A 19674-nucleotide genomic window follows, 5' to 3' on the forward strand; every position below is an offset into this window, starting at 1 on the left:
TATAGTAATTTAGAAATACGACCATAGACAATCAGAAAACGTTACTAAATACACTTGATATGAAAGTGCTAATGAAATGTGAATCCAAGCTGTGTACCTAAATGGTAATGAAAAACTAAAATATTAATTGTTACATTGGTAGTTTTACTCGCATAAGGTTTATTATAATATTTATATTTTGTAGTACTGAAGAGGGTTCTTTAATAGGACCGAAATGCATATACAGTGATTAAATAAAGAGAAGTAATTAGCTATCTGCTGTGTGATGGTCTACCGCTAAACCGAAAATTTATATATTTTTCGTGCGGATTTACAGAGACTTTATAATATTTATATATAAACAGCAGTCATAAGAAATTTAATTAAAGGTTAATATATTTTTTCGTACAGAATCGGTTATCCGAAATATCGATTTTCCGAACAACCCCAGTCCCCAATTGATTTGGATAATCGACGCTCTACTGTATATATAAGCATACCTAGGTTAACACTATCTTTGGTAACAAAGTCTGCAATTTCAAGTGCCATTTAACATAAAAATATTAAAATTCAGAAGTAAAAATACTAAGTTTTGATTAATGAAGAAACTTTGTGGAACACATCCTCTTCATTAACTGAGATATGTCTGTATATATTTTTATATTAGTGCTACACTCTGGAATTTTTTAATGTCTTTTGCATATTGATATGGATGAGCAGCTCTAATAAAAGGTCAATTTCATCAAAAAGACAATTGTGTTTCTGAGGTATATGAAAAGGATGTAAAGTGAAGATGTTTATTGTTATAATTTTTATATTTTAATTATGTAATTATAAACAGCTTTACAAGTAAATTGTATTTTAGTAAATTGGAATATATCATATATCTATCTCTCTTAAATTAAGTAAGAACTTATTTCTATATAACAATTGTGAAACGGACAGTTTTTAAATTATTCTCGATAATGATATACAGTAGAGCATCGATTATCCGAAACAATTTGGGACTGGGGTTGTTCGGATAACTGATCATTTATGAAAAATATCTTAAGCACTGAACTGTACTGTATATATTTTGTATCACATGTCTTACGAATACATATCTTACATAAAGTAGTACATTAAAGTAGGCCGACAATTTACATTGACAGGGAGAGGGAGAGTGCTGCAGCACCATAGCACTAGCAGAAATTTGGATTTGCCAACTGGAACACTTTAGGTTAATCGACGTTTCGGTTCATAGGTATTCGGATAATCGATGTTCTACTGTAGAAATTAATGTGGACCACATTAATATAGGCATTAATATATTAAAATTAATTAATCAGTATAATTTTCAGATTTATAGCAAGAGAAGATTCTTATATTCTCCTTTAATAAAAACTTTATTTAACAATAAAATAACATTAACAACATTTATTTTTATCATTAGAAAATGAAAGAGCTATTATAGAATTGAAAAAGTTATTGGGTTAAAGAGGAAAGTTTTGTAATTTTTTTGAGGAAAAAGTTAGTTCATTCCTAATCTATGAAATAATTTAATTAACTTAAAAAATTAAATATCTGTATTGCATTTTAGATTTAATAATAACTGATATGAATACATTTTTCTTATTAAAATAATTTAAAAGCCAAAATAAAAATATATAACATACATTTATTAGTACAAAAATATTCAAATATCAAACAACATGATTATAATTCATGTTATAAAATTTATAAAAATAGAATATTTTAAAAATTATGTAGATATTTTTATACAAATGTAATATTTGTATTTGTTTCAAAATGGAACATTTCATTTTATGAAATTAGCATAATATATAATCAGTTTGACAAAAAATTTACTTTTTAATTATTTGGCACTATTTGTACTAGTTTGATTCTATTTTACTAGTTATCATAACTCATTTTTATTTATTTTTAATCTCTTCAATAGTTGGCATATTCTGAAATTCAAAATCCAGAAGTATTTGGCCCAATGCTTTCCCCTGAAAAAAAATTCTCTCTTGTAACATTCTTAAAAATCAATAGCATATCAAAATATTTATAGAAACTACCATTATTAAACGACCGTTTATTTTAAAAGTGGTTTAAGTCTATTTTTTCTCCTTTCAAAATATTTAAAGGTTTGCACTTTAGTCAGTTCAAAAATATAAATAAATTGTGGCATTGTTTCTATGTCTTTGTGACTTTGGAAACATGTAAGCTGATTACATAAAAACTTCTATGTGAATTCAACTAAACCAATATATTCTTTCTGGGTTGTAAATGGACTTTCATAATTATTGAACTGTAAAAGTCATTAAATTTCAATTATGTAAAATTCAATTTCACTTGAAATACATTGTGTTTTATTCTGATTTTGTTTATAAATAATAACAAGAAATAAAATACTGTTGTTTATTCTCAATATTAAAAATATTTACTTATTGTTAAACTATTTTATGATAAGTTTATTATTATTATGAGCTTATCATTAGACACTGCTTTTCATTTAGGCTCGTCATATGGATTTTTTTCATTCCATTTATTTCTATTCCATCAAATTGTGTTTTTGTTGGTAAAATTTATAGTTTTATTCCTCTCTTATAAGGGGCTATCATAAATGATGTCCACACTGGAAGGGAGGAAGACAGTTAAGACAAGTCAAACAAGGGGGGAGGGAGAGGGGGAGTTAGTGGACATTCATTTATTTCATTAAATTTTATAGTTTATGCATTTTATTACATTTATTTCAAAATTTCTTGTACATTTCATTTCTACTGATGGTATCTATCATTCATAAAGTGATGAAGGTTTTAATGAGGGTTGAGTTATGTTGGATGTCCAAAGAGGGGAAGGGATTACAGAAACTTGGATAATCTGGGACAAGAGGAGGGAGTAAAAATTTCAAGAAAAATGCAGATGTAATTTATGAACAGCCTGTAGAAATTGACTTACACCACTTTCATAATCAATGGTTATGCAATATCATTTACTGACAAAATTTTAATTGATCAAAGTGTGTGGTTATTTTAAAAATACTATGAGTGAACTGTGTATAAATAAAACGTTCACACTAAATTATATGTAAATTATGTAATTTCTCAATTTTTTCCAAAAATGGACTTACACCACTTTCAAAATAAACAGTCCATACATTAAAATACTTTATTGATAAAAAAATAATTAGTAGTGATTATAATTGATAATTATAAACTTAATTTGTTTAAGTTTTAATAATCATATCTCTTATCTTTTTTTAAAAAGTTACTGATGATCTGATAAATATTATAGTACAGTAAGACCCCACTTAACACTTGGATTTGATATAACGTGGTCTGCTTGAAGTCTTAAAAAAAAGCTCAAAATTTACGCTGATTCAAATTATTGCAGCATTTCATTGATTCATATATAATATGATTATTCCCAAACATGAACCAATCAGTAAAAGGTGGCAATTCGTTGTAGCAGTGTACTTTCCTTAAATCTATGTTTGGTGCAATTTTGGAAAAAATATAATATCATGGATACCATAGGCAAAATTGACTGCTTGGCAAGAATTAACTGATAAATGCCTGAACAGAGTGTGGAAGACGTTATAGCTGAAGGTATCCAAGAATTCTCAACGAGAAGAACCTATTGCTGTATCATTAGGTTGACCAAATTGTCAACCTAATTAATACAGCAGGACTAAAAGATGTAGACAATCAGGATATTGAGGAGTTACCGCAGGTTTCTGGTAAGAGCCTTACCAACAAAGACCTTCAAGAACTGGCAGAACAAGGAATTTATGTAGAACTGGAAAATAGTGATTCTGAAAACAAAGAACCCAAAGAATTTCTCAACAGATTTCCTTAGTAAAAGTTTGATAATGATAACTGAAATTGTTGATCAAATTGTAGCGAATGATCCAGATTTTGAAAGGAGTACAAAAGCAAGATGAAACATTTTTGATGTGATCTCTTGCTACCGACATTTGCTTAAGGAAAGAAAAAGTGATAAATAACACTACACAACTTTATCACAAAAAAACAAGAATTTCAGAAGAGCCAAAACCTTTGTCACAAAAAATGAACTTTACATTTCTGTGTGCATATGTTTATGTGTTATTTAACATATATTATGTGAAAATTAATATAAAAATAACTTAAAATTAAAGTAAAATCTGTTTATTTTTGGTCGCATGTTCCCCTTTCCCTATTTACTCTGTGTTAAAATGACCTCATTTAACACTATTTCATTTAGTGCTTTGTCATCTAGGAATGTATCCCATGTGTTAAGTGGGGTCTTACTGTATATGATATAGATCAAAATTTTTATTACAAGAAATTGTTTAACAAAAAATAAGTAGATTCAATTTGACATTTTTTATGTTGTAAGATTAACTATAATCTGTAAGGAAAAAAATTATTATTTGAATAAAAACTAGATTTACTGAGATAAAATTGAAAATTATAAAAAAAACTACATTATTTTCATCTTTGTCTTTTTCCTGATTTTTAAATGTCCTTGTGAGTCTCTATTTTCTACTGATTTCTGGTTTGAGCTTTCTCTGCTGTTACTCTACATATTTCCATATCTTCCTCAACTGTTGCTCATTATGTTTTCAGCAGTCTTTCAAATCGCCAAGTACTTGCACACTATTAAACACTAGTGAAACTATTTTTATATCTGTTCCCAGACACTTAACATTATCTTCTTAATTCAAACTATTTTCTTTCTCAGTCAATTCTTTTGGAATTATCTTTATTTTTCACCTATTATGTTTCAACATTTTGACTTCTCATGAGTTTCTATTTTTCCTTAGATTTCTGTTTTAATAGCAGTAATGATCAGCAATAACATTATTGCTATTGTTGTGTTGTGTTAAATATTCTCCTAGTATTATTTAATAGGCCTTACAGTTCTTTCAATCCTTTATTTTTATGTGTAAATAATTTTTCTATATATTAAATAAAAATTATTTTGTACATATTCAATATACATTTTCTTTTTTGAAAGAAAATATTCATAATTTAGTTATTAGCTATAGGCAGTTTCAGTGTACTTTTTCTCTTATCTCATTCTTATCTCCCAGTTCATAACTACTATATACTCCACAGTTATGCACACCAGTTTTAGAGTTTAACCCTTCCTATTTGAGAAGAAATAAAAAATTAAATAGAATATTGCACATAACTTGCATGTTTTTTTTTGTATATATTCATTTTCTCCTTAGTCTAATGTATTGTGTTACTCTATATAAGCATATTGTAAAAATTAATTAACTATGTAATGAAAAAAATTATATTTATGAAAAAATAATATTTTTTTAAAACGTCACACTTTTAAAAATCCTGTGTATTGGCCTGATATAATTTCTCATATACACACTTTTGAGTACTACGGTGGCCATTAAAGTCCCTGCTAATCCATCTGGGTCCTGGAATCTAGATCTAAATGGGAAGAAACTGCCATGAATATTTGAAATTATGTTCATGGCTGGCTTTTCAATGATTTCTTTAATATCCATCTGTCATTTCTCCATGTTCTATGGAAGACTTTCATCATTTTTGATGTCCTAGTTAGGAAATTGATGTTCTAAATCACTATTTGTATATTTCAGACTAATTTTCTTAGCAGTCTCAATTCACATTGATGTGGGAATTCTTGTCTATTTGAGATTGCAATCAGGAACTATTACAATGCATAAATTTAGAGATATCCTTTTTATGATACACATAATCAAGATTCATTCCATACTAATTTATAAGTTTTATATCCTGCTCCTATCTGATGCCAGTCTTCATCTCAAATTAGTAGTGTCTTGCCCCTGTACATCATACTTTCCTACTAACAACAGAGTCATGCCAGTCATCTATCTAACACTTTTCAAGGAAAAACTTTTGAATTGAAATAATGTGACTTCCAGTTTGCATCAGAAGTTTATATACAGTTAATTGGGGCCTCTTGCCCCTAAGCTTTCCTTAACTGGTCTTGAATTTCATTTATCTAACACCATTCTCAAGATTAAGGAAAGATAGACAGACAAACAAACAGATGGATAACAGCCCAATTAGATATTCCTTAGAATTCAGAAGTTGTATATATAATTTGAAATAGGAAAATATATTTAAACAAATTTTAAATTTTTTATTTCATTATAAATATAAAACTAATACTAATAGTGCACTTTGAGTGTATTATTTTCATTTTTCTATTTAATATACTTTTTAATTATAAAGTTATACCTGTGGATCACTTCTTAAAGATGCAATACCACCACCACCTAATGCTCTGTTCAGCACAAAATTAAAAGCATTTATTCCTGGCAAATAGTATCTATAAAATTAAATATATCATTAATATTAAATAATGTATTTTGATAAACAGTAATAAAATCTACAATATTTATAAATCAAAATATAATTGATAAATAAAAAATTGCTAAATAATGAAATAATAAGCTTAGGAATTATAGCAAATTCATTAGATTCTTTACTTTATAACATCCCATTTAAAATTTTCTATTATAACTATGAAATGCCATCTGTTTTTTGTAGGCCATTTTTGTATGATATTATTTAGTTCAAAACTACATTTTCAGGAACAAAATTTTAATTTATGACACTGAGCCTATATACATATAGGTGATATAAAATACAGAATATTTTATATATACATAATTATTGGAGAATTTCTATTTGAAACATTAATAAACTATTACAAAAAGAAAAGAAAAATAAAGATGGATCATTTTGCATTTGGTTTAAATGTTTGTGTGAAAATAAATAAAATAATTATTATTAAATAAATAATACAATAAGTTAAAAATAAAACATTGATATAAAAAAATTTTAAGTTTAAAGAGAGATAATTTGTGAGAACAAGTGATATTTTATAAACCCTCTCTCAAAAAACCTAAAATTTTTCGTTCAAATTGTATAACTGAATATAAATTGAAAAATATATTACAAATTTATTATTATTAACACAAATTTTTGACTGAAAAATTTCTTTTATATTCATAATTTTGAATTTGTTTGGAAAATTATTTTAAAATAATAAAAACATTTTTGATTAAATTTTTTAAAACTGTTCCTATGTTGATTTAGAAATATATAAAGTTATAAATGTAATTACTGTAGAAAGAAATGAAATAGGCTGTTTTATCAGAAAAACTAAAAAATATTTCAAAGCAAATTTTGACTCTCTTTTTACTGTTCTCTAAATTTAAACTAATTATCTCACTAAATATTCATTAAAATATAAATAATTTTAAGAAATTACATTGTATTTAGTGTAATAAGTATTGCAGAAAGATATAAAATGATTTTCAAATGTAGTGAAGAAATAAATTGATCAAATTAAATCTTTAGTAGATCTTTATATTGAAAATATCAATGGGAAATTTAATGGTAGGATTAAAAATTCACAAACTACTAATAAAATTTACTAACATTTTTTATACATTACTTTGAAATTACATAATTTGTAATATTTATAAATAAAAATTCATCAGTTAAGAATTCTTACTCAAATTAATAATCAAATTGTTTTTATACTAATTCCAACATATTTTACATTTTAAGCTTAAAGATTAAAACAATGTTGAATTGCCAAATTATCAAGATATTTTATACTAAAATATGTAAATAAATTATATCCATTTTTATTACTTTTTCCATGAATTTAATAATCAATTGCTATTTCCCTCTTTCTTCAAATTTTCTCTTTCCAAATAAAGAATTTGGAATATTCTATTTCTATGTTCCACCAGAATTGACAAGTCAATAAGATAAAAAGAATTTTAACACCAAGTGAATGAGAGCACCTATCAAGAAAGATTAGAAATATTCAGTTATGAGTAAGATTCAAAAAAACAAAGAAAGCAAGTCTTGAACATATAAAATGAGAAAATAAATATTCTAGGAAAATCTTGAAAGAAACTTAAAAATTTCAAAAAGCACAATATAAATAATAATAATAGTTCTGGTGATGTTAAATGATATCTAGAAACATAATGGTATCTCATTCCAAGTACATCTTACAACTAGAAACAAAAGATATCAATGGTGCTACAGTAGAGTCCTGAAAATTCAGCACTCGATAACCCGGCAGTCCGGATAACTCAGTCACACACTGGCAGAGCGAAAAAATCCCTAGTCCATTTTCATTATAGACAGATTTATGTTTCATAAAGTATTTTTCTGAGGTCTGTCTTATCAGGTAAATTACTTACACTGTGTATTCATTAATTTTCATTTTCATGTAGTAATGGCTCTTTGCCTTCATAAAGAACGTACTTTTCCCTTGTTTAAGGGTATTTGGGCAGTTTATTCTTTGTTGTATTCTCAAGCAAACAATACATACAAGTACAGTACAGTATTTTCTGAGGACTCCACACTCGTACTTATTTTTTTTAACCCCATTTCCGATAACCTGGCATTTTCACAAACTTGGCCACCCTTCGATCCACATTAGGCCAAGTTTTCGGGACTCTACTGTTCCAACTATCTATTCTAGCAATAATACTCTATATGACTAAGTTCTCAATACTTCTGTTAAATGACATACATTTTGTAAAAATGAAAACTGATTCACTACATGTATTGTGTTTAAGTACGATGAGACTAACTCAAAAATCATTGATACATTTAATGTTTAGTATAATGTTGAGAGAGTGTTTACTCATTAAGATACCATTTTCTTGTCCCTGTATAATCTTTCATAAAAATTTAGGCATTAACAAATTATTACCTTTTAACATTATGATGTGGTGACTCAGAGTTTTCAAATAAATGAACAAAATAATCTGCTACAGCAGCTTCACTTAAATAATGTTCAAGATACGGAACAAATAAAGGATGACGTGCAATCACACCTATGAAAAATCATACAGTATACAGTAGTTAGATAATAAAATATATTAATTCAGAAAAATTATTGAAGTAAATTTAAGTAAACAAATTTAAAATAATTGAATTACTAATCTCTTAACTATTTTATTTTATAATATTCAAATAATGATACAGAAATTTTTGTTTTAAAATTTATTAAACTATATAGTGAGATAAAACATTAAAAAATTTTCATTTAAATATTATTAAAACATTAATTTATTGAATTTTTAACTTGAAAAAAATATTTTTTTAATTGTATATGTTACCGGCAAAGTATGAAAAGCTGGCATTCTATAGAATACCTAGGCATTGTATATAATGCCTAGCGTTTTTAGGCAATCTATGAAATATGAGAATTATTACATACTTTCCCTAGGCATTGTATAGAATGACAAATGCTATTTAGGCAAAGTATGAAAAAAGGTTCTGATAAGGCTATTATATAAATGACGTGCATTCCTCAAAAATACAAATGTTATTCTGAAAAAATAATGAGAGTGCCATTAAAAAAATTTATTCAAAATACGTAAAGAAAAATGAAAGTTGTACAAAACAAAATTTATGCCTTTCTTATTAAGGGAAACAAAATTTTCATATAAAAAATTACAATTAACCTACTTGTTGCAACATGGTAGGCTTGAATGACATTTTGAATTACATTTCATTACATTTTTCACGCAAAGACATTTCATATTTTGGCANATCAAAGACTAATGTCACTTTCCATCAGCATAATTTAAACATACAAAATATGATATATTTGTAAATATATATTTTTACATTTTCATTTATTAAATTATTAAAACTTAAAAAATAAATATCAAATAAAATATTTAGACAAGTTTTTTAGAAAAGTGTTTTACAGGTATTTTATCTGTAGAATCTCTTTGTAATACAATGTCATGTATGGAAAGGCAAAATGAATACACACTTGTGAATTATTATTCACAAGCTGCGGGGTAAATGATGATTATAGTATATTAGAGTTTATTAATTCAATTTTTTTTAATTTTAAAAGATTTTATATATATATAAAAATAAAAAATAAAGATATAGATGAATACAAATATAGAGATATAGATGAATTTATTCTCTGTATAAATTAAATACGAGTTGCAATTTAAAATACTTTATTTACCAATATTTGCAGTATCTCCTTTATCACCACTTCTAGTATAAGCCAGATCTTCCAAGCGATAAGTGTTTGTTCCAGTCTTAAGATTATTTTTCTTTTCAATTTGTACTGTGGATTTATTTTCTTCAATATCAATATTTTTAAATAATTCAACATCATAATTTTCAGTTTTGTCATTCATGCTTATTTCAATCTAATTAATTAAAAAAAAAAATACATAAATTTGTATGATAAAAAAATATTTATATTATATTTTAATTAATTTTAGTGAAATCTTAAAATGCTATTGAAATATAATGCTTGGGAAATTACTATTTTCTAAAATAGATATTTTGGAAAATAGTAATTTTTAATGTATCTAATAATATATTTTGTTATATACAGTGCAATTGTAAAGTCACTCTGCAGTAGATGGAGAAACAGAAGGAGCTTCCAGAAATGAAATAATGAAGTCATAGGCTACATGGACATGGTCTGCTGCAGAGTGACTTTACAATCACACTGTATAATGAAATTATTATTCAAAGCAGACTATGATTAGAACTTTTTATGATCATTAAAAAAGTCAATTTATAAACTAAAAAATACAATGGCTGAGACAGTTAAGGAATCAGCCTACAACTCCAGGGACTTGGGATAAATCCAGGTGGTCAAAATACTCCAGGAAATTTTCATGAATGTCTGTCCTGCATATGTTAGTCATCTCTCACCACTAGCTGCCCCTACTGTGAGCTTGGCTGAACCCACAGGTACAGTTGAAGGCCCTCTTAGAGCCCACAAAATATAAAGATAAAATATATATATCATCTTATGTACAACTCAATATATACATAACTTGATGCTCTAGGAAAATCTTGAAAGAAACTTAAAAATTTCAAAAAGCACAATATAAATAATATTAATAGTTCTGGTGTGTTAAATGATATCTAGAAACATAATGGTATCTCATTCCAAGTACATCTTACAACTAGAAACAAATTATTCTACAGTATTATGTTATAATTCACTGACATTACTTTCATAATTTGATTCAATTTCACTTTAAATCAATTTCAGATTGACATTCATTCATTCATTGTTCTTCATTATCGAATGTAGTTGATGCTGGAGTAAGATCTAATCTAATAATATTAGGCAAAAAATTGTGTCTAAAAATGGAGCAACAAAGTAAAAATTTACATGAGAGTAGTGTTCATATTAAAAAAATATAAATAAATTCCATTACTAATTATAATTTCAAAAAATTTCAAATTCAATAGACAACTGAATTATATGAATTCCATGTCTATTATAACAGTTAATATACTAATGATTTGGAAGTTTAAATTAAAAACATATGAAAATCAATAAATCACAAAATATTTTATTAATAATAAGTGTAATGCTTTGTACATAAGATATAAAAATAATAGTGATGGGACAATTAATTGGAATCAGAATCGGAAAAATTGGGCATTTTCCAGTAATTGGAATCGAAATCAAGCAAATCTTGTCACAATTTCTGATTCTTCCACATTTTACAGGAAAATTAATTATTTGTTCAGATGAAGATTAAAAATTTTTAAAAGTACGATATTAACAATTAAATATTAGTTTATCAGAAACTTTCATATCAATGTAGCAAAGAGCATGTGATACCCCATACACAAAGTAATGTCTGTCATGGTGGACTTTTCTATCATGTAGTCAGAAGTCTCAGGCTACACGAGCAATGAGACACTGCACTTGGTCGGTACCAACTGACCCCATTTTAGGGGCGATAAGGTGACTTTAGGGTTGCCATCTGGCTTGCATTGGGCTGCTTGATTGACAATCTGTATCCTGTATATATATATCAATTAAAAGCAAAATGTTCTGTCACTACCACACAAATAACAAATTTAAAAATTAATTTGATTTACAATTTGAAAATTTCAAAATAACTTTTAAACGGTTTTAAAAAAATTGTTTTAATTTTCAATTGATTTGATTTTAATTTTATTTTTGGTTTTGGTGTAAANGCCGGCTAGTTTTAGGCATTATATACAATGCCTAGGCATTCTATAGAATGCCGGATTTCAAACTTTGCCGGTAACATATACAATAACATCAAACTCAAGGCCCACCTCTAATCAAATTAATTGGTAACGAATTATTAAAGTTTCCTGAAAATAGCCCAATAATTTAGCAAATCATTTGCCTTTATTTCTGTAATTCTACAGTATTATGTTATAATTCTACTGACATTACTTTCATAATTTGATTCAATTTCACTTTAAATCAATTTTAGATTGACATTCATTCATTCATTATTCTTCATTATCACTTTTAATATAAAGTGGCATCTTTCTACTTTGATAGAAAATAAATATTGTTAGCAATTTATAATTTGGATAAAATGAAATAAATTTTTAAAAGTTTGTTTGATAGAAATGAGATACTTTTAGAAAAAAAAAACCCTTTGCCAATTGTAATTATTCCTTGGATGGCCAAATGATTTAGCAGTTAAGACTAGATATAAAATCAAAGACTAATGTCACTTTCCATCAGCATAATTTAAACATACAAAATATGATATATTTGTAAATATATATTTTTACATTTTCATTTATTAAATTATTAAAACTTAAAAAATAAATATCAAATAAAATATTTAGACAAGTTTTTTAGAAAAGTGTTTTACAGGTATTTTATCTGTAGAATCTCTTTGTAATACAATGTCATGTATGGAAAGGCAAAATGAATACACACTTGTGAATTATTATTCACAAGCTGCGGGGTAAATGATGATTATAGTATATTAGAGTTTATTAATTCAATTTTTTTTAATTTTAAAAGATTTTATATATATATAAAAATAAAAAATAAAGATATAGATGAATACAAATATAGAGATATAGATGAATTTATTCTCTGTATAAATTAAATACGAGTTGCAATTTAAAATACTTTATTTACCAATATTTGCAGTATCTCCTTTATCACCACTTCTAGTATAAGCCAGATCTTCCAAGCGATAAGTGTTTGTTCCAGTCTTAAGATTATTTTTCTTTTCAATTTGTACTGTGGATTTATTTTCTTCAATATCAATATTTTTAAATAATTCAACATCATAATTTTCAGTTTTGTCATTCATGCTTATTTCAATCTAATTAATTAAAAAAAAAAATACATAAATTTGTATGATAAAAAAATATTTATATTATATTTTAATTAATTTTAGTGAAATCTTAAAATGCTATTGAAATATAATGCTTGGGAAATTACTATTTTCTAAAATAGATATTTTGGAAAATAGTAATTTTTAATGTATCTAATAATATATTTTGTTATATACAGTGCAATTGTAAAGTCACTCTGCAGTAGATGGAGAAACAGAAGGAGCTTCCAGAAATGAAATAATGAAGTCATAGGCTACATGGACATGGTCTGCTGCAGAGTGACTTTACAATCACACTGTATAATGAAATTATTATTCAAAGCAGACTATGATTAGAACTTTTTATGATCATTAAAAAAGTCAATTTATAAACTAAAAAATACAATGGCTGAGACAGTTAAGGAATCAGCCTACAACTCCAGGGACTTGGGATAAATCCAGGTGGTCAAAATACTCCAGGAAATTTTCATGAATGTCTGTCCTGCATATGTTAGTCATCTCTCACCACTAGCTGCCCCTACTGTGAGCTTGGCTGAACCCACAGGTACAGTTGAAGGCCCTCTTAGAGCCCACAAAATATAAAGATAAAATATATATATCATCTTATGTACAACTCAATATATACATAACTTGATGCTCTAGGAAAATCTTGAAAGAAACTTAAAAATTTCAAAAAGCACAATATAAATAATATTAATAGTTCTGGTGTGTTAAATGATATCTAGAAACATAATGGTATCTCATTCCAAGTACATCTTACAACTAGAAACAAATTATTCTACAGTATTATGTTATAATTCACTGACATTACTTTCATAATTTGATTCAATTTCACTTTAAATCAATTTCAGATTGACATTCATTCATTCATTGTTCTTCATTATCGAATGTAGTTGATGCTGGAGTAAGATCTAATCTAATAATATTAGGCAAAAAATTGTGTCTAAAAATGGAGCAACAAAGTAAAAATTTACATGAGAGTAGTGTTCATATTAAAAAAATATAAATAAATTCCATTACTAATTATAATTTCAAAAAATTTCAAATTCAATAGACAACTGAATTATATGAATTCCATGTCTATTATAACAGTTAATATACTAATGATTTGGAAGTTTAAATTAAAAACATATGAAAATCAATAAATCACAAAATATTTTATTAATAATAAGTGTAATGCTTTGTACATAAGATATAAAAATAATAGTGATGGGACAATTAATTGGAATCAGAATCGGAAAAATTGGGCATTTTCCAGTAATTGGAATCGAAATCAAGCAAATCTTGTCACAATTTCTGATTCTTCCACATTTTACAGGAAAATTAATTATTTGTTCAGATGAAGATTAAAAATTTTTAAAAGTACGATATTAACAATTAAATATTAGTTTATCAGAAACTTTCATATCAATGTAGCAAAGAGCATGTGATACCCCATACACAAAGTAATGTCTGTCATGGTGGACTTTTCTATCATGTAGTCAGAAGTCTCAGGCTACACGAGCAATGAGACACTGCACTTGGTCGGTACCAACTGACCCCATTTTAGGGGCGATAAGGTGACTTTAGGGTTGCCATCTGGCTTGCATTGGGCTGCTTGATTGACAATCTGTATCCTGTATATATATATCAATTAAAAGCAAAATGTTCTGTCACTACCACACAAATAACAAATTTAAAAATTAATTTGATTTACAATTTGAAAATTTCAAAATAACTTTTAAACGGTTTTAAAAAAATTGTTTTAATTTTCAATTGATTTGATTTTAATTTTATTTTTGGTTTTGGTGTAAAGGTGAAAGTTTTAATTATTATTCTATTATTTTTAATAATTTTTATTTATTTAATTTTGCATTAATTTTGTCTGCCTTTTTTGAACCCTTAAGTACAATTTTTTAAATTAATTGCAATGCTTTTTTTGAGACATAACTATAGAAATTGTTTTAGTGTTGTTTCACATAAAAGATAATCAAATTTAAATTTATTTTAATTTTTTAGTAATTTCATTAATTTTTGTTTTATAAATTTGCCTGCTTTTTAAAATTTTAATTATAAGCGAGTTAACATTGATTGAAATATCAGGCTATATAGTTTCAAATCAAGGCTGTGGTCAGCAAAAATATTTATTCGTCAGCAAAACAGTTTAAAATATAAATAAAATTATTTTTAATATTTATTACATTTACTTATAATGATAAAATGACATTCTCATTGTAATTATGAATGTTTTTGTTATGATTCACAGATGATGTTGTAATACATTAAATTATGAAATGCGATTCATGCGATTCTGAGTAAAATTACTTGTTTGTACTAAGTTTATTGCCATTTTAAATTTTAAAAATTGATTTTTCAAGATGAGTCAGTCTAGACATTTGTAGCTCAAGTGAATGAATTCAAAAATTGGTTAACTCATGATGATGATATTTGTTTGGCTCGTTGCATTACTTGCCAAACCTCATTTAGTGTTAAATATGATGAAATTAAAGCATTCACAAGACATGTCGATTGTGAGAAGCATGAAAAAAGTGCAACTTTTCATTTACCTTTCCCCTTCCCCAGTCATTGCATCAGTCAATGAAGCAGTTTTCAAAGATGGTGACCCTAGATGACATGATAGAATAATTCTTTGAGTAAAACGGAATTAGCTGTAATTTCTTTGATGGTAGTGTTGCAATATTAACTTTATCTGAAATAAGATTACAAATTTATTTTGTAGTACACAATAAAAGCATATCCACGTTAACTGGAGAATTTTCAGTTTCTTTCAAAAAATTGATTCTGGATTTTCAATTGTTTTCCATTCTTAAGCTTCATGTATATTAATTAATGAATGTACTGTGCTCATAATGTAAATCATTAATTTTTCTAAAGTAAACAAAGTATTCAAAAGAACTGGAATTGGGAATTGTATCAGAATCAGGAGAAATTTTGGTATTGTTCCATCACTAAAAATTACTTTTATTTGTAAAGATTTTAAAGCCTAAGTGAAAATATATCTCATATTGTTTCATGAGATAAATAAATCAAAATGTTTTCAATGCAATAACAGCATATATCAAATGCAACTTGATGATTTTTTATTTAATCACCAAAAATTTATTAAATTAAAATTTTTTACCTTAACTTTTTCTTTTGGATACAAAAATGAAAATAATCTTAGTACTGGAGCCCTACAATTAAATGTTAAAAAATTAATCATCTCACAGTAAGCTGATTTATAAAAATAACAATAAAATTATTACTTTATATTAATGTGAGCCCACAAGCCTATCTACAGGTCTGAGTGGAGGAATGAGCGAATCTCACGCAAAATTACGTGGCTTTGTAATTTAATTTCTTAATGTGATTGTTATAAAAAAAAAAAAAACATCGCTTTAGAAGGGATCAGATGACATTCTCTCTAAACAAACGGAGAGGAATTTTGACAACAAGATGGCAAAAAGAAAACATTCGATTGTGAAAGAGGGACAGCTGCTATTAAACGTCATCAGAAAAACCCTATGCACGAACCTGCGAGTGAACGTTTGACATATCAATAGTCAATCACATGATCATTTTCCCAGGCACCAAGCATAAAAGGTGGAGACACCGAAGTTCCAAAGTTCTGGGTGGTCGTCCCATACAAAATCAAAAGGAAGGTGAATAGATTAATTAGTGCTTGGAGTAATCAACGACTAGGTGCCAAGTTCAGCGGACTTCCACAAACAGACTGTCCCGGCCCATGCAAGTTAACGACCTGCCATACAATTGCCAGTCCTCTTCAAATACATCTCTCTCTGATCGAACGAATGTCATCTATCACATACACAGAACCAATTTACAGTGTGGTACGATTGACTAACAAGTACAAAACATCTTTTGCACATCTTTAAATCCTCTATCGAAATTACATGCATAAATTTTAAAGAGGAGATGATTTTGTTGATGGCCTGGCAAGAGTTGATACACAGCACGCTTTAGCCGCTCGTTATATCCGAGCAGGCAGACTTGTCACGCATGTGCAAAATATAAGTTTAAAAGAACTGTTCGAACTCAAGAATGAAGTTATTTGAAAAGCATTCAGTAATCAAATTTACAAGCTAAAACTGTAAAAACCTGATGAAGAGCCCAGAAGGGGTTCAAAAACGTTTGTTTTGTACTTGTTAGTCGATCGTATCACACCGTAAATTGGTTCTGTGTACATACACAGAACCAATTGTTACATAGGTGTAGTGTGTAGTTAATTTTTATATAGGTGTAGTGTGTAGTTAATTTTTATATAGAATGTCATCTAATTTGACCAACAAATATAAAGGTATCTACAGATTATTGTAAACTCGCTCTCAGCGGAAGTAGCAACAGAGCTAGGTCATTAAGTCAGCATGCGAGCTGATTAGAAACTTTTGTCAATCCCCTCCAGAGGAGTGTATATGTAACCTCATTTAACTGCATCTAACTTAGGCTTAGTTTTATGTATCATAGGTTTAGTTATATAATAAATTCTTGTTGTTGTCTGTTAAAAACCTGTTTCCTGTCATTCCAAAAAACGGACCCCCGTCGACTTTCCCAACCCACTCACCACTCGAAAAAAAGCCATCCCAAAGACAAAGTGGGCGAGTTTTACCAACTCGACGATTAGAGGGCTCAGTCCCCTCGCTCATATTCTCACATTAATATAGGAAATTTTAAAACATCTTAATTAAATAAGTTTTTAGTAAAGAGTTAATTAACTTAATAAAAATATACAGTAATTTATTTTAATAGTAGAACATTTTATTAAAATTATAAAATTACCAATAAATAATGATGTTTATTTATTCTCTAATAGTAAATCAAAAAATAGACAATTTGTAAATAGAACTTAAATTCCATTTTAAAATGATAATAAAATAGAATACTGTAAGGTCTCGTTTTATGCGGTGGATACATTCTACAGAAAAGCGCATATAAAAAATTTGCATAAAAAAAGACTTTACTTGCCTTGAAAAAGTAGGGATACATTCCGTAATTTTCTAAAATCACATAAAAGCAAAACAACAAGTTGGTAAAATTATTTAAAGCTACTTTCTGATATCAAAAACGACCTCCAATAGTTTTTTTAATTTTTTTAAATTAATATATTTTATTATATATATGTTTAATTAAGTCAGGGGGGTCGAAAATCACAATAAAAATTTGAATTTTTTAAAAATATTTAAAAATATTTGGCCACTAGTATTCACCCTATTTTAAACCCTTGTCCTCTTGCAACGTCTATGAGAGTGCCCCGGGAAATCCAACTCCAGCTGTGTTCAAGGTCATCCAGCTGTGTAAACAATGACTTATCTGTGTTAAATTTCACAGAAGGGCGAGACAAAGGAAGTTAAACTTTGAAGCTTCTTCTTCAAAATTAACTCATTTCTTTCGTTTTTTTTTCAGTTTTAAGTATTTTTTATATTTAATTATATTTATATAAAAAATTGCTAGGAACTAAAGCGATTAAGGTAGATCTAGCTGTCCTTTACATCCATAAACATTATATGTCAGTGGAACAAATGGAGTGAGCTTTGAGCATTCCACGATTTTTGGAGACTGTCTATACGCAGGCTTCCTAAACAAGCCTATATGTATGTTTGTCCAAGAAATTTTTAGATGAAATACAAACCGCACAACTTCAAAATCGCATAAAAATAATCCGCATAAAAAGAGACCTTACAGTATACAAATATAAAATGATTGCAAGGCAATTCCATCTATTGGGTTGTTAAACAAATTAAAATTTTTTCAGTTGTCTATACTGTACTTAATGTCATCCTAACAGTCACAAGTAAAACTGCATTGCATTCACTTTTCAGTTGCATCATTGTTAACAGTTGTACTTTGAATAAATTTCTGTGATGAAAATCATCATCTCAGATTTATAGAAGAATCTTAACAAAATATGAAGAAAAGTGTATCAATCAAAGAAAAATTTGTGAAAGAATAGGAAAGTTTCAGAAGTAGCAAAACAAATGTAGTCAACAGACTAATAATAAAGAAAACACCTTTTTTTTGCCGAGAAATAAATATAATTTGCAAAAACAAACGTTTTCAGCCTAGTTAATAGGCCATCTTCAGGTCGAAAAAATGGAACGCAAATGTTCCATAAATAGAACATAAAAATATTTAAATAAAAAATTTTACAAGTAAAAAATAACGGAAGAATAAATAAACAAATAAATAAATTAATTAATTAAAACAGAAATAACATAAATCTTCAATGGATTAATTCTGGTCGAAGTTTCTAGTATATTTCTTAACCAAATATTTCCATGCCGATGGTAGGCTCTCCGCATCTCTCGCATTTAAACAGCCTTCCCCTATCCTACTTCTGTATATTTCAATTTTCTCCGCCGTCATTGCTAGAGTTGGGGAAGACAGAGGCTTGATGATTGTTGCCTCATCCCATTTAACCTCAGAGCCTTGCGCTTGCGCCATTTGTGACAATATCGTTGAATTAGATGCTTTTCTTATGGCGTATCTATGTTCTTTGAGCCTTACTCCCAAGTTTCTGGTAGTGACGCCGATATAATCTTTTTTAACATCCAGTTGTA

The 19674-nt window shown here is 27.3% G+C and overlaps 1 protein-coding gene across 1 annotated transcript in view; it reads right to left on the reverse strand.

Moving 5' to 3' along the window:
• Window positions 1–1765: 1765 nt before the first annotated feature.
• The window catches only part of LOC111619260, a 101124-nt gene continuing 83215 nt past the window's right edge, over window positions 1766–19674 (reverse strand). Inside the window, exons 13-16 of the mRNA XM_023360941.1 lie at window positions 12919–13108; window positions 8704–8827; window positions 6195–6285; window positions 1766–1970 (exon numbers count right to left, since the gene is read on the reverse strand). Of these exons, the coding sequence (XP_023216709.1) occupies window positions 1893–1970; window positions 6195–6285; window positions 8704–8827; window positions 12919–13108 (483 nt within the window). The 3' untranslated portion in view covers window positions 1766–1892. The remainder of the gene's footprint in view (window positions 1971–6194; window positions 6286–8703; window positions 8828–12918; window positions 13109–19674) is intronic.

This window comes from Centruroides sculpturatus, unplaced genomic scaffold, assembly GCF_000671375.1.
Source record: "Centruroides sculpturatus isolate CEXI.00-Female unplaced genomic scaffold, Cexi_2.0 scaffold46, whole genome shotgun sequence".
In the NCBI taxonomy this organism is placed as follows: domain Eukaryota; kingdom Metazoa; phylum Arthropoda; class Arachnida; order Scorpiones; family Buthidae; genus Centruroides; species Centruroides sculpturatus.